The sequence below is a fragment of the Pantherophis guttatus genome, chromosome 8 (genome assembly GCF_059756535.1).
Source record: "Pantherophis guttatus breed Tessera chromosome 8, ASM5975653v1, whole genome shotgun sequence".
NCBI lineage: Eukaryota > Metazoa > Chordata > Lepidosauria > Squamata > Colubridae > Pantherophis > Pantherophis guttatus.
Genome location: NC_142070.1, coordinates 18495815 through 18519145, shown reverse-complemented (window position 1 = coordinate 18519145; position 23331 = coordinate 18495815). Strand labels below are relative to the sequence as shown.

At 38.2% G+C, this 23331-nt stretch overlaps 1 protein-coding gene across 4 annotated transcripts in view; it reads left to right on the top strand.

The window, feature by feature from the left end:
* UNC5C (unc-5 netrin receptor C) overlaps window positions 1-23331 on the top strand; it is a 377791-nt gene that overhangs the window by 299578 nt on the left and 54882 nt on the right. The window contains exons 7-8 of one of the 4 annotated variants that reach the window (XM_034440507.3): window positions 2077-2241; window positions 20779-20835. The exons of 1 other annotated variant lie outside the window; for it this stretch is intronic. In XM_034440507.3, the coding sequence (XP_034296398.1) occupies window positions 2077-2241; window positions 20779-20835 (222 nt within the window). The remainder of the gene's footprint in view (window positions 1-2076; window positions 2242-20778; window positions 20836-23331) is intronic. 2 more of the 4 variants (XM_034440509.3, XM_034440508.3) reach the window with 2 other exon arrangements.

The following is a 23331-nucleotide window of genomic DNA, read 5'->3' as shown; positions in this document are numbered from 1 at the left end:
TTTTATAATATACCAAATGAACAAAGAATTTATAGCTTTTACTGCATAGAATTCAAAGTGCTTTTTAGATAGATAGATAGATAGATAGATAGATAGATAGATAGATAGATAGATATTAAACGTTATATTTATATAATTCCCCACCCAAGTGAAAGTTCAAGTCCCTGACCAGCACCCTCATGTCCATCTCATAGTCCAATCATCCACCGTCCAAACTGAAGACATCCAACTCCAGGTGCCAGTGCATTACTTCCTTGACTCTCTGAGAAAGGAATGTTATTTTGACTTCCTATCATCTACATTCTATGCAATCCCCCCTCCCATTTTCCCACAGAAGAAGATGTGGCAGGCCTGAAGGCCCAAACGTAAAAGATGGCTTCCAGGTCTGACAGAGACATTAACATGCATTATAGGGAAAGGGTGCTATTTGGTGACAAAAATCAACTAGAGTTGCTGTGTTTTTTTTTTCCTGCACAGATTAGGCAATGGAGAATAAATCAATAAGTTTAAAATCAAAGTAGGGTTTCAACAAACTGACAGCATTTTTTACTTTGTGAAACCTATTAATATTTTTGTTAGAATCTCCATCTCCATATGATCAGTGAAACAGAATACTCTGTTAAAATCTGAAATAAACTCCTTTTCAAGTATGAGTTCTGCATAGGTCATACTGCAGTATGTTGGACTCATAGCTTTCTATTACTCTGGTAATATCATTTCTTTTTGACCATCATACTTGCAGGATTATCCTTGATTTTGCTAAAGGAAACCCCTAGAAAGTTGATACATAGATTTGAACATGGGAAGGAATATTGCTTCTGCAATAAGGTATGCCTATTGCTGACCAAGAATGGAGATATATAATTCTTTATATATCTTAAATATATTTAATACATTTATTTTAAGAAATTTTAAGAAATAATATCCCATCATTGGTATGATTTAATGCAGTATTTTGATTAGAACACAATATTAAACTGCAGACGTTCTATCGTGATTTCTTCATGTGTAGTAGGTAGAATTACAAAAATCTTCGAATCTTTACTGACACAATAGGACATTTCTAATTTACTTACTTACAGCATTTCCTGATGTCACTGAAGAAAATAGGTGAATCAGAATTTCCATCCCTACTCATGTTTAGTGAACTAAAACATTTGCATGGCAATTTATTGATTGTTATTACGTAAGCCGTGTTTTCTCAACCTCAGCAATATGTTGACTTCAACTCCCAGAATTCCCCAGGCAGCCAGTTGAAGTCCACGTGTCTTAATATTCCTGAGGTTGAGAAACACTGATGTATACAGTTTGGCTTAGTAAATCATATGATCTCCTAGTGGCACCATTTCTAATGACAGCATCAGTTCTTCGATTTACTGTATCTCTGCTTCTACTGCATGCTAGAGGAATGATTTAAGGAGAAAACATATCAAAAACTGAACATCTTTCACTCATGCTTCTTTCAGTAAGTGCACAGAACCAAAAACAGAAATTTGGATCAATATAGTTCTGTATTTCTGAAGGGTTTTAAAACAAAAGCTCTATAGCTTCCTCTGGTGGATGGTTGATTGGTTTTACAGCATATTGCAAAGAGTTGAACTAGGTAATTCTTATGGTTTTTCTGCAGTTCTGTGATTGGCAGTAGGCTAAAAAAGATTTCATCTGACATAGACTCTATAGGCAGATTTTATCCTAGGATTTCAACATTGCATTCCAATAAATGAAGCTGCTACTTATATACAAACGATCTGAGCAGATTTGAGTTGAAATTTATCACTTTGGCTAAGAAGAAGGGCAGAGGAGAGGAGAGGAGAGGAAATAAGGAAAGGAAAGGAAGGGGAAAGGAAAGGAAAGGAGAGGAAAGGAAAGGAAAGGAAAGGAAAGGAAAGGAAAGGAAAGGAAAGGAAAGGAAAGAATGGCACTTTTATTATCTGTATTTTCAGTAAGCAGACTCCTTACAGAGTCTCATGTAAAATATATACTTTTTTTTTAATCTGGGTATTTTCTATTTCTTCCACTCCCACCTCATTTTGTCCTTATATTTTGCCTTTACATTTTTCCATTTTCTTATGACAGTGGATGGGAGGTGGACAGCATGGAGTAAATGGTCTACCTGTGGAACAGAATGTACCCACTGGCGCAGGAGGGGCTGCACCGCACCAGCACCCAGGAACGGCGGCAGAGACTGTGAGGGCCTTGTCTTGCAGTCCAAGAACTGCACAGATGGGCTGTGTATGCAGAGTAAGTGGAAGTACCCTAATGCTGCTTTGTTGACATTGCCATTTGGGATGGACAGACAGAGTGAAACAGTTTAGGGCTCTAGCCTTCTCTTGATATTTGAAGAAAGAAAGAATTCATGTAACTCTGTACTGGAATTAATTTAAACAAAATTCTCCATTGCAGAGGAACAAACTCACCTTTAAAAGGTTTGGCATAGCTTGGCAGAAATTAGTCATGTCCTGTGCTCTTCAAATCCCTTTTTCGGTGTGTTTGGATTATAGCTTCCTGCTAGTTTGAGTATGGAAGGAATTGACCTTCAGATGTCCCTCAAAATTCCAACAGAATTAGTACAGTCAATCGTTCGTGTTGGGTCGTGACATCTAAAGCCCTCCGTCTATTGATTTACTCAGCCTGGCATTTAAGCTAGGAAAGATGTTTTTATGAGAAGCAAAATATCCTCTTTATCTTGTTGTTCTTGACTGTAGTTGGCACCTGACAAAAAAAGTACTAGCTGTATTGTGAATAGGTGGCTCTGTGGCTTTGCATGTGTTCATTCATAAGTCCATATTATCATTTTTCTCATTGCTCTCTTCCATATTTTAAAAATGAAGGAAAACATAAACCTTTCTGATACCGCAATCCTATTGCAAATCTGTTCAATAGTAAATGCAGTTTCATTCTGAAGATGAATTGCACATGTTTAGCACCCTTATTCTTCAGCGTATATTTTATATATCTCTGTCTGTCTGTCTGTCTGTCTGTCTGTCTGTCTGTCTGTCTGTCTGTCTAGCTAGCTAGCTACCCTGTTTCCCCCAAAATAAGACATCCCCTGATAATAAGCCCAATCGGGCTTTTGAGTGCATGGCAATAAGGCCAAGCGCTTATTTCAGGGTTCAAAAAATATAAGACAGGGTCTTATTTTCGGGGAAACAAGTATCTATCTATCTATCTATCTATCTATCTATCTATCTATCTATCTATCCATCTATCTTAGATTTTTGGAGCCGGGAGCAGGGGATAGCAAGAGCAACATCCCAAAATATCTGAGAATTATGAAATGTATAGTAGTATTATATCTATTTCACACATTAGTTTGTGATGGAAAACAGGATAACAATCCTTTAGATAGAAAGGATGCCAAATTTCATTGAAAAAGAGTTAGTTTCTGCTTAAACATATAGGTGCATATGGATTTTTTAAAGGAAATATGATTATGTTATTATCATCTTGTTAAGTTTTTTTCTTCTTAATTAGTTGTGTCTTTACATACAGTAAAATACTGAGGAATCAACAATGGTAAACATAGAATTTGAAAACATGCATACAGTTGCATTTGGCGATTCTGTGTACTTCCCTGGAAAGTACTTGAATAAAATTGTATTTATTTTACTCGTTAATGATATTTGCAGGCTAGCCACTTAGAGCAACTCAGAAGAAGCGTGCAGATTAAAAACATAAAAATCAATAACAATCAAAACTAAAGACAAGAGAAAATGGAGAAAAAAACAAATTCTGTAACTTGAAAACCACCATGTAATGAGCTCACAGCATTCCTTAGCCCAATGTCTGGGGAAAGAGTCATTCTGAAAGAAATTAGGGTTAGAACTGTTCAGCTATCTGGGAGAATTCTGTTTCAAAATGCAAATACTGAAGCATGCCAACTCTATCAGATCTTATAGGATAGGCAAAACCATGGGAGAAAGGTGATACTTTAAATAATAAGGCTGCATACCGTGGACAACTTAATACAGTATATGACAACCAGTATCCTGAATTGAACCTAGTTCATGTTCCAAAAGTTGTAGATGAACACACTTTGGCATGTCTTGCCACCATGTTTTGGATCAGCTGAAACTTCAGAGTGGTCTTCAAAAACTATCCCAGGTACAGGATATTCTGGTAACCCAGATGAGAAGTGACTAATGAGAGGGCCTCATAATCCAAGAATGGATATAATTGGCATACAAAGGTGTTCCTGGACATAGCTGCCACTTGTTCTTCAAGCAGGAGCTGTGAGTCCAAGCAAATCCCCAAATTGCATACAAATTATATTTATATTTGCCTATAAATAAGTTTTGGATTCTATTTTAGATTGTGTATATCAGGGCTGTCAAACACAATTTCATTGAGGGCTGCATTAGGGTTGTGTTTGACCTTGGGGGGCCAGGGTGGGCGTGGCCAGGGTGGGTATGGCCAGCTCAACATCATATGTGTTGGGGGCACTTGTGGTGGCCCAAGCGGTCCGTCAGCGAAAACAGGCTCCCGAGCTCCGTTTTCAACTGTGATGGCCTCCTGCAACCCTCTGCCAGTGAAAAAGGAACCCGGGAGGGCTGCCCATGGCCCTCCTGACCTCTGTTTTCATTGGCAGAGGCTCTGCTGGCCAGTCCTTCGCTGTTTCCACGGCAGCCCCACAAGCCAGATCTAAGCACCCCACGGGCTGGATCCAGTGCCTGGGCCTTGAGTATGACACCCCTAGTGTACATTAATAATTTGCACAAATGTAAAGGAAGAATTATTGCTTATTAAGAAACATATCATTGTTTATGTTCTCTTATAGTCTTTAGTCATACAAATTATGAAAGTTTTTGAAATATTACAACAATGAACACATTTCAGATAATTCCTTTACACCTTTGCTCCTTTTTTATGTTCAAGGTATTGTAAAGAAAAAAACAATCAGGCTCATAATTCATATTCATTTCAAAGTGTTCTTCTGATGTTGATAGCCATTTTATTTTGCATTTCACCAATATAAAGGAAGGAAAGGAATCTCTAGAAAGGAAGACAACAATTAGATGATTTTCAAAAGTGTCAAACTTTGGTAATATTAGATGGAGAAAAAAAGTCTGACTTTTATAATACGGCAAATTAGGCATCACTTCAATACAGCTAGTCCTCGATTTACAACAGTTCATTTAGTGGCCATTCAAAGTTACAATGGCACTGACAAAAGTGACATGACTATTTTACACAGTTACAACCTTTGCAGCATCCCCATTATCATGTGATGAAAATTCAGATACTTGGCAACTGACAGATTTATGACCTTTGCAGTGTCCCAGTCATGTGATAACCTTTTGCATCCTTCTGACAAGCAAAGCCAACCCAGGGGTGTCTACAGACTATAATAAAAAAAAAGTTAAAATATCATCTCTGCATCTCAGATAAAAAACAAGTGGATCGTCTATTGCATGGCTGTCAAACTCGTGGCCCGCAATCTGGATCCGTCACGTGCTGGCCATGCCGATGCCTGGTTTAGCGAAGGCGAAAGAAGTCCCAATACGTCACATGACGCCACTGTGACGACCTGAGTTTGTCACCCCTGTTCTATTGCAACATTGCAGCCATCATCTTGACTTTTTAATCACTCCTTAATGAGACCTCTAAAAGTTTTGATTTGCCACCCACAGTTGCTCCCCCTTCCACTTTTCATATCTACCAATATAGATATCACTTCAAGACAGGTGATTAACTAAATAGAGGCTATTCTTTTCAGCCACAGAGTGCAATTCTGCCTAGAGACAAAATAAACACTGCCTTTAATGCGTAACATGCTGGGACTTTTTTCCTGAATAAGAAACCAAAAAACCCCCATTGAAGCAAATGAAGGGGTCTTTTTTGCTTGCAGAATAAAGCACCAGCCTACTTCATCTCCCATGGGTTTCCCAAACAAATTTCACTAAATATGGTACATTAAAAGTAATATGTAATTTGCTACACTGCATGCATTATTATTAGATTAATCAAAGTCAAACTAAAGCTAGATTATAATCTTGAGCTAAGCAATGGTTTGTTTAATGCCTTAATATTCACATGTAACAAGAAGCCATACATATCAGCATGTCTAGGTGATTGTGAATTTATCTAATTATTTATTATTCCACCTAGTAATTATACTACGGGATACTAAATATGCTAAGATTTCTTACAAACAACAATTTTTCACTGGTGGAAATGGCCTATTAATATCAGTGGTCCATTGATACAATGAAGAACGAATAACTTTAATGAAACAGGCTTCTTGTACCTTCCTCCTTCTTTTTCCCTTCAAGAATCTCTCTTACAAGTACTGCAGGTGGCCATAATGTGATCACCGCTATTTTTTCCCCCAATTTTTAAAAGCATGCAGTTGTTAAAGACTCTGCAAGAATGTAAGTTATAACTTTTCCAGGGGTGGTATTCACATATCTTCGCTACCGGTTCGCAAATGTGAGCGCCCGTGCCACCTCTGTGTATGCACAGGGACATGATTACATCTGGGCTGGTGGGCGGAGCCTCCTGCCGCCACCGCTACCAGTTCTCCCGAACCAGATAGAACCGGCAGAATACCACCACTGAGTCTTTCGTATAATTTACAGGAGCAGAACAAGGAATTTAGATTTGTTTGGCTGATCATAAATAGCCAAATGAAACAGATAACATCTAACGCTTATCAAATCAAGTCAAATCAAGAGAAAGAATTAGTGCACTTTGTTCCTCCAGCTTTGTCAAGTATCTTTCCTAGTATACTTGCCTCTTTTCTGCAGTTGTTAATTCCTATTCTTGGCTATCTTGACTAATTCAAACAGACTCTTAAGCCATTCATTTTAAGCACGAACCATGTTGTTTCGACGTTTTAAAAGTCTACATTCTAGATTGTCCATCTGAATTAGAGAATAATGCAGTCATTTAGGGTTAGCTTTTCAATGTCAGTTTAAATATATCCAATACAAGAAGACTCAGTGCTTTCCTAGATAGCATCATCTGTCACACAGTTAAATTTCTACTGTTCCATCGTGCTGAGAAGTTCTTCCAATTGTGCAACCAGTAAAGATAATCTTGGTTTAAGATAACCTTGTATAGGAGCCATGGTGGTGCAGTGGTTAGAATGCAGTACTGCAGGCAACTTCTGCAGACTGCCGGCTGCCAGCAGTTTGGCAATTCGAGTCTCACCAGGCTCAAAGTTGACTCCGCCTTCCATCCTTCCGAGGTCGGTAAAATGAGGATCCAAATTGTTGGGGGCAATATAGTGACTCTGTAAACTGCTTAGAGAGAGCTGCAAAGCACTGAGAAGCGGTATATGAATCTAAGTGCTATTGCTATTGCTATTGCTATCAAATGCCTACTTTAACATGAGGTATCAAACCATACACTTTTCCTCAGTTTCCAGTTACGTTCAAATTAATGTATGCTACTTGTGAGCTTGTTCGAGATAATCAAAGATTAATGTGAGTTCTGATAGAAAAAATGTTCATCGTACTTGCTGGATGTAACTTATTAGATATTCATATTAATCTGAATTCTATATTTGTGTTGAAGGAAACAGGACAGGAAGTAGTCAGAATGACTGGGTATCTCTAAAAATCCAAGAGCTCAAACCAGCACTGTATGGATCCCGCCAACTTCTATTATCTCTTTTCCAGTCATTTTCCATTCCTCTCTTACCTACCCTTACTACCTTCCACATCATCTGAATTACAGTGATGGTGACAGCTGCTTACCTCTATTCTGACAGCACTTTTATATGTGTGCAACCATTACTGAGGAAGTAATGTAAGTAACCATATCATCATCCAAGCCAATTTAAATGAACCGGCAAAAGAATCACCAAACAGCCTCATCTTTTCTGTACAATCAATCGCACCTTTCTTGCACTATCAACAAGAAGGGCTGCTATATAAACAAGATATCCTAGTAAACCTTGGTCACATTTAGAAGTATTTTCTTTGCAGTTTATTATTCACTACAGTTATATCACTCAGGCAATCAATAAGCTCCTTCATACATCTATCCCTATTCCTGTGTAAAATAGCAATCTGAACCGGTATTGATTTCTCTTAGAATAAAAACTATGGAGCTTTCCTTTCCGCTCTCCATTGCTTGTAATTACTGTATTTTTCACCCAAAGCTGTAGTTTCTGCTTACTGCTAACTGTGGTATTTCTGGTGCAACTTAGCTGTCACATTTATTCAGACTAATGATCTTGCCCATACACTGGCTCTCTCTCATTCTGTAGTTAGTATTTCCCTCCTAATGTGAAAGGATGAATAGTCAATAAGCCAATTCCTTCACAGAAGCTGAATTAGAAAACCAACTATAGTGCCATTACTAGAGGAGGCTGCCTAAGTAGACAACAACATTAAAGTGAAACCCTTACAATTATTTGTTATAAGGGATTTAAGTAGATTTTGCCCATATTGTATGTTGACCAACATATTAAAAACTATTCAGTTGCCGTCCAGAAGAATTTATTTTACTATGCACTTTTTTTTTTGCAAATAATACCAGGGTATCAATGCAGTATAGCTCAATAAAAAGAGCTAGTTGTAAAAGGGCTAGAGGAATCTTTTGGGGTAAAGTTTAATAAATATAACTTTATATTAAATTACGTTTATACCAGTGATGGGTTTCAAAAAAATTTACTATGGGTTCTGTGGGTGTGGCTTGGTGGGTGTGGCATGGCTTGGTGGGTGTGGCTTAATGGGCGTGGCAGGGGATGGATACTGTAAAATCTCTATTCCTCCCCAATCCAGGAGAAGGTTACTGCAAAATCCCCATTTCCTCCCCATCAGCAGGGACTTGGGAGACAGAGAATAGATGGGGGCGGGGCCAGTCAGAATTTTTACTACCAGTTCTCCAAATTACTCAAAATTTCCGCTACCGGTTCTCCAGAACTGGTCAGAACCTGCTGAAATCCAAACCAATCCTGGTTTATACCAATGTTGATGTCAGAGATAACAAAATGGTAGTTAAAATATTTAGGACTGACTAGAAACAAAATAGCAACAAGTTTTGTTCAGAAAAATAGAGTAAACTCATCTTTCTCTAACCTTTCTACCCAATGGCTCAATTGTAGTTTGTCACCATTTCTGTCCCTGCCAGGTTTTTCATTGATTTCAGTCAGCCACCACTTCCCATGGTCCATTCTGCATCAGTTTCCTAACCCAGATCTTAACAAACTTCATGACAAACAAGATTCCAGCCGTCACCCATATTTTTTTCAGCTCTGTCCCTGTCAAAAGTCCAAAGGAATGTCCTCTGTTGGAGTAGCCCTTTGATGCTGACCTTGCCAGCTGCAACTTCAGTACCCCAAACATTGATTCTTTTAAGCCTTATCCCATGAAGCTTGAAGCAGGACAAGGATTAACAGATTAAATGAGTTGGAAGAGACTTTGTAAATCATCTAGTTCAACCTGCCGCCCAAGCGGGAGACCCTACACCATTTCTGACAGATGGCAGTCAGGTCTTTTCTTGAAAGCCTCCAGTGATGAAGCTCCCACAACTTCTGAAGGCAAGCTGTTCCATCGGTTCTCACTGTCAGAAAACTTCTAGGTTAAATGTCTCCTTGATCAATTTCCAACCATTATTCCTTGCCTGGCCTTCAGGTGCTTTGGAAAATAAGTTGACCCCCCTCCTCTCTATGGCAGCCCCTCAAATATTGGAACACTGCTGTCATGTCCCCCCGGGTCCTTCTCTTCACTAGACTAGCCATGCCCAGTTCCTGAAACTTCTTCATGTTCTTCATATGTTTTAGCCTCTGGGCCCCTAATCATCTTTGTTGCTCTTCTCTGCACTCTTTCTAGAGTCTCAGCGTCTTTTTATATAGTGTGGTGATCTAAAATGTGGTCTTACTAAGGCTTTATAGAGTGATATTGGTACTTCACTCAATCTTGATTGAATCCCTCTGTTAATGCAGTTTAGGATTGCCTTGGCTTTTTTGGCTGCTGCCACACACTGTTGGCTCAAATCCAAGATCCCTGTTACAGTTACTGCTATTAAGCCTGGTTTCACCCAGTCTATATGTGTACCTTTGGTTTTTCCTGCCTAAGTGCAAGACTTTACTTTTCACTACATTGAATTTCATTTTGTTAGATAGGGCCCAGTGCTCAAGTCTTTTCAAGATCCATCTGGATCTTGAGCCTATCATCTAGGGTGCTAGCTATTCCTGCCAGTTTAGTATCATCCACAAATTTGGTAAGTTTCCCTTCTATTCCCTCATATAAGTCATTGATTAATTATGTACAGAAGTTTCCCACAGGCAGCGAGGAGACAACAAAGAACCTGGAGGTTGCAACACACTTTCCTTCTCCTTGCAGGCAATCTGGGCCAAGAGGGAACATTCTCTGCAGCTTCTATTTAAAGAGTAAGATGCAGTGGTAAAATAATTTCAAGGGCCAGAAAAATCCTGCTATAATAAGATAATGGAGCAACACATCATGAGGAGACAGAAGGATGGAGAGATAGCAAATATAAAAATTAATGAACACAAAAGTCAGATAAAATCGGTTCTCACAGGCAGGTTAAAGTCCTCTATAGATCCACTGTATATAAGTACTCATGGAGGGTATGAACATACGGATGCACATGTCTTGGCTGCTCATGAGGATGAGCCACCTTGTATATGAGCCGTAGTGGCGCAGTGGTTAGAGTACAGTACTGCAGGCTACTTCTGTTGACTGCCGGGCTGCCTGCAAATTTGGCAGTTCAAATCTCACCAAGTTCAAGGTTGACTCAGCTTTCCATCCTTCTGAGATAGGTAAAATGAGGACCCAGATTGTTGGGGGCCATATGCTGACTCTGTAAACCGCTTAGAAAGGGCTGTAAAGCCCTGTGAAGCGGTATATAAGTCTAAGTGCTATTGCTATTGCATTTGTTTTATCTGAAAAGTCCCATTCACGTTGCTACTTCTAGAGCTTGTCCATTTCCAAGTTGCCCAAGTCGGCGTACATAGTTCTTCTTTTCTCTTTCATCTTCATAGCTCTCTTTTGTGTATAATGACTCTTCTTAAAGCTCTCTATGAGTCTTGTGACTGGATGGAGATTTGAACAAAGATTTAACCCTATTTGATGAGACGTTAATATCCTACTGGCATTTCAAAAAGGGCATTTCATTCTCTTCCCAAATGACTTTTAATTAAAGGCTGCTCAACAAACTTGTCTTTCATTTTCCTTTATAGTCTTAACCTATTCATCTTGCTTTTGGAATCCTTGAATTTTTTTCTTTTCTTTTCTTTTCTTTTTTTCTTTTTGAACATACAAATTGCTTTAATACCTGGTCTGTGGTCAATCACAAAGCATCAAAGCTGATCGCTGTTGAAAAGCACCATGAGGTTTTTTTACAATATTATACATATGCATGCTTTGCATTTCTCCAGAGAGAAATGTATCATTCCTTTATCAAGAGAAAGATTTTAAAATAATAGTAATATTTAGTTTGATTTTTTTGGTGGGTGGGAGGTTTAATAGCTATTATGTGATTATTTCAAAAGACAACATATGCCTAACTATGTGCATTTTTATTTATTTATTTGTCTCTAAAGTGTGGGATGTCATTTCCATTGCTTGAAAGGCAGGATTCACTTAAGCTTACCCCTCAGGAAAAAAAAATGAGTATCAAATAGATGAGTAACTAGCTGGAGAATCTCCTGGGCCTCATATTCCAAGGTGATCTCTCATCCTGTAGTTGGCAATAATTAGCTATTCAGAAAGAAGATAAATGTATGTGATTTATGGCTAGCATATCTAGTGTCAGCACTGACCTATGGCATCATTAGTGCAAACCAAAGTCTTTCTGATTGATGGTGATTATGTACCTTCAAGTCAGTGTTGACTCTTAGTGATCACATAAATAGATAGATTTTCTCTAGGAAGCTCTGTCCTCAGCCTGGACCTTCAGGTCTTCCAATGGTTCACCCATTCCTTGTATAATTGACTCTATCCCACTTGCTGGGGGAAAAATCGTGATATGACGACGCGACTTTGACAGCCCTGCCTTAGCGTTTTCCAGAAATAGCTCTGTCGTGACTAAAGTGATCCTGATCATTATTATTATGCAAACCTCATGATGCTTTGAAACCTGGTTTTAAAGTTCATGTACTTCAAATTTAAAGATCGATATTAGTTTGTTTGTTTTTTAAAAAAGTACACATTTAGCTAAGCAGATGGTGATAGTTTCGAATGTGCCCTGTTTATTATTTATTTATTTATTTATTTATTTATTTATTTATTTATTTATTTATTTATTTTTAACCGCTCATCTCCCTTCCAGGTTCTGTAGATACCCTGGCTCTATGAATTAGACCCGGAAGCAAACTGGCACCCATACTGTCATGCAGTTCATGGAGCAAAGGTATTAAATGTGCCCTTCTTTTGAGTACCCAGTATGGCTCATGTAGCCACTTTCTGCGCCAGTTGAAATTTCTGGATACTTTTCCAGAAGTTTCTGGATACTTCTCCAGAAGTTTCTGGATACTTCTCCAGAAGTTTCTAGATACTTCTCCAGAAGTTTCTGGAATTTTTTTCCAGATGTTTCTGGATACTTTTCCAGAAGTTTCTGGATATTTTTCCAAAGGTTTCTGGATACTTTTCCGTTCTACTTGGGAAGTAGAATGCTTTACCTTTGATTCATAGAATCATAGGGTTTGGAAGAAATCTTCGAGGTCTTCTAGTCAACCTCCTGCCAAAGGCAGGAAACCTTATACCACCCTGGACAAATGGATGTCCAAACTTCCAACAATGGAGCACTCACAACTCCAGGAGGCAAGCTCTTCCATTGATTAATAGTTCTTACTGTCAGGAAATTTGTCCTTAGTTACAAGTTGGACCTCTCTTTGATGAGCTTCCACAAATTGCTTCTTGTCCTATCCTCAGATGCTTTGAAGAAGAAGTCACCCTTTGTTGTGACCTAGGCCCAAGTAGTTATTACCAGAGACAATCAGTCCTAAACAAACACATTTTATTAGAACAGCTGAGAATTACTTCATTCTCATCTTAGTCCAAATTAAATCCAAAACAAATTCTTCATAAACAGTCCTTTGGCCTTATCACCAACCTTTGTTTACTTTGGCACCCTGCCATAGGCTTTTCTTGGCAAAAGTTCAGAAGCAGGAGACGCTGACAAGAAACAAATGTTGCAATCCCAGAAACAAATGTAGCAACGTTACTTTCCTACAAAGATCCCAAGAGCCGTTGCTGCTCTTTTAAGCCTTCTTGGTGGGGCCAATCGTCTCCCGAGTCATCCTTTTTGCTTTAGCTGCTCTTGCCTTCTGGCTGCTCTTCGCATGCGTGCACTAGGAACAGGTTCCTCCTGTTCCTGTGCCTCTCTGCTGCCCGCCTCTGGAGGCTCTGGAATCCACGCATTGCTTCCAGATGGCCCTGGCCCCATCTCTGCCTCGTCCGGGCCTTCCCCTGACTCCAGGACTGGCCCATTGTTCTCCCCAGCCTCCTCACTGTCTGACTCAGCTACCATCTCCGCAGGCTGCTGGCAGACCACAACACCCTTTCTTCTCTGTGAGAGCCCTTCAAGTACCAGAAGACAGCTATCATGCCACCCCAAAGCCTTCTCTTCATTAGGCTAACCATACCTAGTTCCCTTAACTATTCATTGAATAATTTAGCCTACAGACCTCTTATAATCTTTGTTGCTCTTCTTCCCACTTTTTCTAAGACCTCAACATCTTTTTTTTTATCTTGATGATGAGAATTGGATTCAGTATTCCTAGTGTGTCCTCACTAGTGCAGTATAAAGTGGTAGTATCACATTTTGAGATGTTGATGTTATCCTTCTGTTGAGGCAATCTAGGATTGTGTTAGCCTTTTTAGCAATTGCAGCACACTGCTGGCTCGTATTAAGTGGTGACCCACTAGGACACCTATATCCTCCTCACGATTACTACTGCTGAGTCAAGGTACCATCTATTCTGTACCCACATCAGATTTCAGGTCATCAAGGTTTCTTTTGGTCTCCTCATGGTTGTTGGCAATCATTTCTTGGGTCTTGGGTTTTTGTAAAACTCTTTAATAAAAAAAAAAAGTTGAAGAAAAAAAAATTACAAAATCCGTGGAAAATGTATTGCTTCTTTAAAAAAAAAAAAGAACCCTTGAGGCTTTTTAAATTACATTTTTTTCTCAAGGCAAGTTACTGACTGTAAACTCAGCAGCTCAAATCTCAGAGCAACAGTGCCCAGAAATTATTGTGGAGTCAAATTAAGCAGCAGCTTTTTATATATTTACCTGAGTTGTTTTTTTTTTTAATGTGATAGTGTTATCAGAAGAATCCCAGGTACTTACCATGCAATAGTGCTGAGACCATGAGCAAAATAGATCAAGGAAGAAGAACAAATCCCTGCTTTGCACTGTTCTCGCCTTGAAGCTCAGAGAAAAGTCATTTTTCTGTTATTACAGGTACTAATCTCACCAGATTTGCCTCATTATCTGAGGAAAATGCCCTTTCTTATTATGTAAAGATCAGATAGGGAAGCGGAAGAGGGGAAAATGCAGCTTTTGAAATTCTTATATTTGTGCAGTGTATCCTCATAATATTTTCTTTGCTGGTCCAAATCTCTTTAAATGCCCTAGGAAAAAATATTTTTGATATATGACAAATTCTTAAAATCAATCCCTGTTCTCCAAGGCGTATATGTGCAGGAACAGCAATGAAGAGAATCAAGTTTGTTAAGTTAATTTTCCCCCAGAATAGTTAATAAAACAGGCAATAACTGTTTTAGTTTCTGGGGTTTAGGACATTTTGTTTCTCCAGTCCCACAGAGCTACAAAAATCAGGTTTGCACTTATCAGCAGCAATTTGAATTTTGGTGTGATCGTCAATCTGTCAGCTAAAATGATTTTAGATATTTTTATCACATAACCTCTTATGTCTTTCCAATTCTATCTGTTGCATCTACATGCAGAAAAAAAAATCACTCAAGCACATATGTAGCAGTCTTCTGGGCATAGGTGATCTATCAGTAGCAATATTGAAACTAGGATCCCCTGGAGTAATACATATTCATGATGTCACCTTCTTCATACTCGCCAGCCTTTTTTTACCCACTTCATTATTTTTGGAGGAAAAAAATGGAAATGAATACTATTATTCAAGAAAAGAAAGTACCCACGTCAAAAACCACAAAGGTATCCTTAGAAAACATAAAATGGTTGTTTGCTTCAGACCAGTGCTTTGGTTTAAAATGGGCAAAGAAAAACTGCTTATGTGATAGAGACCATCTTAAAGATGACACATTGGCCATCAACAGGCACATAGACATAAACAATATCTATATACCAGGGGTGAAATGCTACCAGTTCGGACCGGTTCGCCCGAACCAGTAGTAATAAATGCTACCGGTTCATGTGAACTGGTAGCACAAAAAAAAAAATGCTACCAGTTCAAGCGAACCGGTATTTCTGACAATCAGCTGTGCCGCACGATTCATATTCGCTAGAAAGCAGGAAATCCTGCTTTCTAGCGAATCTAAATTGTGCGGCACAGTTGTTTTCCCCCCCTTGCTGTTCTACTTACCTTTGAAGACTCAGAAAAGGCTTCTTAATCCTCCTTTTTCAGCACTGCGCAGTAGCACCTGCGGTGTGCATGTGCACGTTTGGTGCGCACCACACATGCACCCGTGAAGCAAACCGGTAGCAAAGCAAACCGGTAGCAGACTTCAGAGCATTTCATCCCTGCTACATACCATTCCAAAGAGACGATCAAAAAGCCAAGAATGAAAAAAAAAATCTCACCAGTAATCAACATCCTGATAAGCAGAGTTTAACACCAACATTAACAGACCAACAAGAAGCAAACAATCAAGGAACTACCGAACTATCTAACAGTAAATGACAGCCCTACCAAGGAACCTCCAAGACCACACCCAACACCACTGACAGGGCAAGTCACTAGAATATGAAATGGGAGTAATCCCACTCCCTATTCGCACTAATGACATTACCAAATTTAATAATGAAATCTCTGCAATAAAACAAGCAACCTCAGAGAGCACCAAGGACCCCAGAGCATCTTAAAGATTAAGACAGCCCGCAAATTCCCTTTCTCTAGTCTCCGATTGGCTACTCCTTCCATTTTATACAAGTTTAAAAATTTGATCTCAAAATCCAAAACTTGGTTAACACATCAGAACTTGTTGAGTTTCTTTCTATGTAACCTTTGAGTATGCTTCAGTCAGTCCTGAAACATTTTGGCTGTTGGATGTTTGGCAGTTAGGGAAGCTGCAGTTTTTATAGGGAAAGCAATAGAAGTATGATACAAAATACTGTGTTTTCCTGAAAATAAGACCCTGTCTTATATTTTTTTTGAACCCCAAAATAAGCGCTTGGCCTTATTTTCAGGGAGGTCTTATTATTTTGGGGCGCATGGAGCAAGACAGGGATCCTCATGCCATCTTACCTGATTTCAGGCTCTGTCTCTCTAACCCTAACCAGAGGAAATGGCGGATCGGCTGCACATGCAGTTAAATATTTTCGGGGAGGGCTTATTTTCAGGGAGGGCTTATTTTTTGGGGGGGCTTCTTTTAGAGTATGCGCTCAAAAGCCTGATTGGGCTTATTATCCAGAGAGGTCTTATTTTCAGGAAAACACTGTATGATTCATTGCATGTCCTTTTTTTAGCCTAATTGTATTGTCCAGTTCACCAAACAACTCTTTAAAAGATGTTAAGTCGCTAAGTCATGTCCAACTCTATGGACCATATCATGCCAGATTCCTCTATCCTGTCTCCCAAATTTTACACAAATTCATGTTCATTGTGTCAATATTTTAGAGGGTGAGAGCAGCACAATTAAAACCATTGTTAGAATCATTCCTTCCATAGTTCTCTACATTTATATTGTATGGCTTTTCCTTCCTTTTGAGTTCACTACTCAGTTATTCCAGTTGTTAGAAAACAATCTTCTTATGAACGAAGGAGGTGTGTCTGTGCGAGAAACAGAAGCCAATGTGAACGAGTGGGCAAAAAGCTATGTGTATGTTGCTCTTTATATGTGAAACAAAGATGAAGAAGCAGCTTCTTTACCATTGTTGGCAACTTAAAACGGGAATGGAAAACCCAACTAAGCTATGCAGATTTCATTTATCATAAGTAGCCATTTCAAGTTATGAAGTCAGTTAAGTTAATAGTGAATTTCCCAAAGTGACAATCCCAGATGAAAAAAATAATGTTTTGAGGCACCTTTAAAACATGTGAATTTCAACTCCCAGAATTCCCCAGCTAGCATGGCTGGTTTGGAAATTCTGGGAGTTGAAGCCCACGCATCTTAAAGTTGTCAAAATTGGGAACCCTGTCTATAGCACCAATAGGCAGTTAGATCTGCTGATATATATTAAGAGCCAAAGTTCAGAGCTAAGCTGGTTCCTCATACGTTATAGCTACCAATTTTTCATGGCTACATGGGAAGAAAATCATGCAAACATGGCAGCTGTTTAGGATACTAACTGATAATATCTAGACCAAGGTTTTTGGTCTAAAGCAATAGTTTTTGCCAAAGCAATAGTTAAAATATCTCTTGCTGAACACATCTGCAATAACATTTGGGGGGGAGCCGGGGAACATAAATCCAACACTGACATACATTTTGATGACAACAATATAAGAAGCATAGGCCTGTCAGATTGGACTGCAAAAATCTGAACTATCACTAGAGGGCAACAAAGAGGTTGGGTTTTTTTTACCATTTTGTAGTTTAGATCTGGGAACCTGAAGAAGTGAGTCCATACGTAGAGTTGCCTGGCCCGTGTAGTGAAGACCTATAGTTGTTATACTCTTCTCAGTGGGCTGAGACAAAACAATGTGATGTAGACGACATGAGCAACAGCGTCCACACAACTATGTTAGAACTAGTGCTGATTCCTGTACACAATGCTTGCTCTATGCCTCTGTACCCAGGAATCATTTTGAAATCTCAAAAGATCATACATAAAAGGTTTAAAAAACCCCTTACACATTCCATTTAATAACTACAGATAGTCCTTGATTTATAATCCATGGTTTAGTTATGATGTACTGCCTCGCCCCCCCCCCAAAAAAAAATATATGATCTAGATTCAAAGCTCCGATGGCTACCCTGTGATCATACTTTGAGCAGTCGGCAACTGGTCTGCATTAATGACATTTTTTGCCAGAAACCAGCAATGGCTTCAACTTAACAAGTCCTTTGTTTGCTTAATGACCACTGCCAAAAAAAAAGTAAAATCATGTCTGTTATGTGATGACTTATTTATGACCGTAATTCTGGGCTCAATTACAATATTAAATCCAGGACTACTTGTAGCTATACTTTGAATTTGTGCATGGCTTGGGGCTTCCCAATGTGGATTTATTTGTTGTCTTTATTCAGGAAGTTGACTTTTGGAGTATGACTTATCTGGACGTAATATCAAAGTAAACCACAGCACCTCAGAATTGAAGCAGCAGTTCTGTAAAGCCAGCATAGCAATGTAACATTTGTTTAGCAATTCTTGTAATAAGAAATGGATTGACTGTGATTGCTGCTGGCAACGCTACATACTTTTGAGCAAAACAGCACTTCTCAGCTGAGCTGCAAAAGAGAGAAAGAGAGAGAGACAAAGAGAAAAGAATGAGTGTCTGAGGAACTACATGGCAACGCGTGCCAATGCCAATATCAGTGGCATAACAAACAAAATTGGGAAACCGAAAAATACATAGTTAGAAGCATTTCATAATGGAAGTATATTGGAATAGGCACTGGATATTTCCAAATGCTGTTAGCTGAAATCAATTTTTTATTAAGGAGCAGGCCACGCAGATTCTCAGAATGATGTACCGTGTTTTCAAAACTAATGCTGATTCAATTGCAGCAATTCATAGGTTTCTCCCACTTTCCTTTTTTTTTTTTTTTGTTAAAAAGAAAGTTGTACATCTCTTGAAGCTTATTGTAATTAATGTAAGATACCACAATATGCATCATTGTTTTACATACTGATGTTGAAATCCATGTGCAAGAAGCCACAATTATAAAAAGGTTGGTGCCTTGGAGAAGCATATCCTGTCTTTCCAAACGCTACTTGTAGAGCAGAGGTGACAAACTCACAGCCTGAGGGCTGGATGCGTCATGCGCTGGCCACGCCCATCCTGGTTTAGCAAAGGAGAAAAGAGTTGCGATACATCACGTGACGACATGACGCGAGAGTTTGACACCTCTGCTGTAGAGCAACATTAGAGCATCAGCCATTTTACATATGCAGCGGAATTCCCTTGCTTAATGTGTATCATGTCCCTAGTTCATGAAGATAACTGCAGAAACGGTCTTGCTCTACTTGGTCAAGAGAAATTGAAAACTTGAAAGTAAAAATATTATAAATTGTGCTTTCCTTATTGAAAATCATGCTAAAGCATGAAAGTGGGGAAAGTTGTTGGTTTTCATACTTTGAACTATGTCGGCCTTGAAGATAATAGATCCACGCTGTGGTGATTCTTTAACAAGGTGGATAAAGTTGATTGCCATTTCTCTATATCAGTGTAGCCTACCTCGATTAAAAAAACCTTTTTTAATCATTAAATACTAAGTAATATTATATTGAAATTTATGTTATGGCTTCTCAATAGTTTTCCTCTATTGCAAAAGTGTCTTTTGTTTTTCAATCTCATTCTCATGGTATTTTAAAATGTCTTCAAAATTTAATTGCCTGGAATGCAATATTTTAGATGAAAAAAAAATCCAATATTTCAGATTTCTTTGGGGTTTGGTTCCTTTTTTTAAAAAAAAGTTAAGCCAGCTTTCCCCCCCCCCCCCAGCTGTTTCCTTGATTCTGAACATGCTTACTTAGAAGTAAAATTTCCACTCATTACAGTGGAAATTTGGTTCCAGCTAAATGTTTCACCGTTGGCATAGACCAAAAAAACAACACTTTTTTTTTTCTTTCACTGCACAGCTTCAGAGCAAATTGCTCAAAGAAAAAAAATAGATTGCATTATCACTAAAAATCAGGGGAAAGTCACTTTTCTTTCTATTTGTTTCTTGTAGGGGGAAAAAAATTGTGTTATGATTTTGTCAATATTACACAAAGCTTCAAAATCTGAAATAAATTACTTTATGATGTCAAGGTTCCTATTGATTTTCTAATGATTTCAAATGGAACACATGCCTTTTCCAACTCTCTGGCAAATTGCTTGCTCCCCGGAGAACAGAATTGGATTTCTATTAAAGGGAAGGTTAAAAACCATTCCCCTGAAATCTAGGGGAAAAGGAAGAGTGGAGGGAATGATGCTTTTCCATGGGTTGAACACTTGGTAAATGGATATTTAACCTTTGACCGTTGAAGGCAAGCATCTTGGAGTTCTATTAGACCAGCAGCTTAGCTTCTATAATTAAATAAAAAACTATTCAGAGCTCTGCTGAATATATCCTGGGAATTAAAGCATATGGCAGGAATTGGGAGGAAGAAGACTTTCCATATGCTAATGATCCTTGATGTCTGAAATAAATTAGATCCATTAGAGTTTATGCTCAATAAAAGAAAGACTTTAAGCACTCCAAAGTTAGTGACTCGAGACCAATTTTTGGCTTTGAAATTCAATCTGTCTACTTATTAATTCTGAGTAAGACTATTGAGCAGACAGGAGAGGCAAAATTATAATAGTGTGCTGAATCTGAATTCTAAAATGCCATTAGTTTCCTTTTCTTTTCCTTCTTTTTTTTCCTTTTCCATTCCTTTTGTTTTATTTTTAAATTAAAACATTTGGGTGCAATTGTGTGTATGTGTGAATGTGTGTGTTTAAAAGCTCCCTGTGTTAATTTGATTTTATTCCCATTTTTGTTTTCTTTTAAAGGTTTCATTTACCCTATTTCAACTGAACAGAGAACCCAGAATGAATATGGATTTTCTTGTAAGTGTTGCTTGATAATATGTGCTTGGATTCTGATTAGCTGATCCAAGAGTTACTTTCCACTAGGTTGTATATCCATTGGGGAAGAGAGATTTAACTTCTCCAGGGTTATGTTTTGCTTGTTTAAGAGAGAGTCCACACTTGGAGAACAAATTTAGGGAAGGAAGATAAAAGAAATTAAAAGAAACCAACTAAGATTCCAGCAAAGCATGGAGCAATTGCAACTTTTTAATTTGATTAAAGAGCATAAAACAATGAGAGAGAATGGTTCCCTTGGTGATTTTTCTCACACTTTTTTTTCCATGAAAGCCATTTCTGAAAGATAGAATAAAATAGTAGCATTTTCAAATGCACCTTTTGAGTTCCATTAGGCAGAATATATTGAACCTGATGTCCTTTGGTCATCTATTGGTGTTCATCTGTGCTATTAGGAGTTAAAGAAAACCAAGTATTTTTAGAACATGAGATTTTCTTTTAAGAAGGTATTGCCTATGTACATAACGAATCCAAAGGCTTACTATTTAAGCATATCAGTACATTTAAATATTGTAATATTGGTCTATTTAAACATAAGTAAAATATTTTCTGTTCATGAAAAAGTTTGCATCATATTTATGTCACATAGGCAGTTTTTGGGGGGGAAAGACTTACTGAGGGAAGCAATGGGTTGGCATGTAATAATATTACAGTGGGTTTAATGAAAGGATGTATTACAAACATATAAGAGAAAAGATCACCAAAGCTGCTCTGATTCCTACAGCAGAACCATAGAAAATTCTACCTTGCTATTATTGTTTTTGCAGTTTGCTCATCTGCATTGTGAAAATCAGTAAACTGGAAAATTTAGAGGATAAATATTTAGATATTTAGAATAAATGAAGAATAAACTATGAACACAGTAGGTAAATAATGATTATATTCAGCCTCACCTCACAAGTGTTGTGGACATGATCATACTGGCCTACCTTATAGCACTGTATTTGGGAATAAGTGAAGGACTCTTAACATCCAATAAAGCCAGTATGGTGTAGTAGTTAAAATGCTGGATTATAATGAGATAGATCAGACAGACCTGGATTCTAATCCAGCCTTATTTATGGAAAATTGGGGACTTTGAGACAGTCACTTGCGTTCAGCCCAAACCTAGATACAGGAGTTTGTTGGATAAAAGGAAGGGTTAGTTCATAACCATTGTCTTGAGCTCTCGGAGAAAAGACACAACACCCACCTAATGAATTCATGGATAACTATATGCTTGTCGAAGTTCTATCCGGTCTTTCAGTACAAGCCAAATTAAATCAAACCAAACATAAAACTTGAAGGGCAGCTCACAATCCAACTAAAAATAACTCCAACAGACAGCAACTTCACAAAACCACAATTCTAAAATGAAAACAGAACAATAAGAGATCGTCAAAGAGTGCACACACACACACACACACAAACATGCTTACAAACCAATTGGAGTTCAGTTGTATTTTAAAAGACTGGTAGAAAAGAAGAATTGTGCCCGATGCTTTAAATTTAAGTTTAACTTCAAATTAAAGACATTCAAATGACGACAGTGCTTCAAGGCAATCAAAGAACACATCACTGGTCACCCGGTCACTTCATTTGGAGGAATAGGCTCCAGGGAAGGAGGCTGATAATGCATGAAAGATATTCATACAGCAAAAAATACAATGCCTCAAATATTATTGAGCTTAGACGGCTTTGGTTTTCTTATTTCATCCTTCATCTCAGTACATTCCAGCAAGCTATCCAAGGCATGTTGAGGTATCAGCTTGTTCTGTCGCTGTTAATTGTTGTTTTGTTCTTGAAAGTTGTCTAAAGCAGAGGCTGTTTGGATTTTCATGTCAGACCATGTTTGAAACAGGAGGAACAAATCTGATTTGGACAGCTGCCGTAGGCTCTCTGACAGATTGCAGACTTCTTGAATTCTGTCAGCATGCATAAAACAGCGATGTTCTCAAATCCGAAACTTACTAAAATCACACAAAAAAATAGAAAATGTGATTTTTTTTAACAACAACAAAAAAAATCAATGTATTAGAAATATGTTTTGCATTTTCTGACATTATGATACTTTCCTCCGAGCTTTAATGTGCCACTAGCCTTTTCAATAGTCACCTAGAGCCTAAGAGCAGAATTGCATATTTGGGACTTAAAAAAATAGATTCCCCACAGCTTATCTGGGGGGCAACATCAACAATATGTAGATATTTAAATTTTCTTTAGGCAAAGTATAAGCAGCCCCTCCAACTTATACATACATACAGATGCACATACTGATCGACAGAGACTCAAATAAATAAAATACACGTGCACTTTTGAAAAGTATTAGCATACAGTTACTTCTATGTCTCCATATTACGGAGCTCTGTCCTCAAAGTATTTTCTTTAAGAAGTAGGCAAGCTGTCTATCTGACATGTCACCATTTCCCATTTATTTTCTTTTAAGATTTGTTTACTTTTAAAAGGAAAGCTTCGGTATGC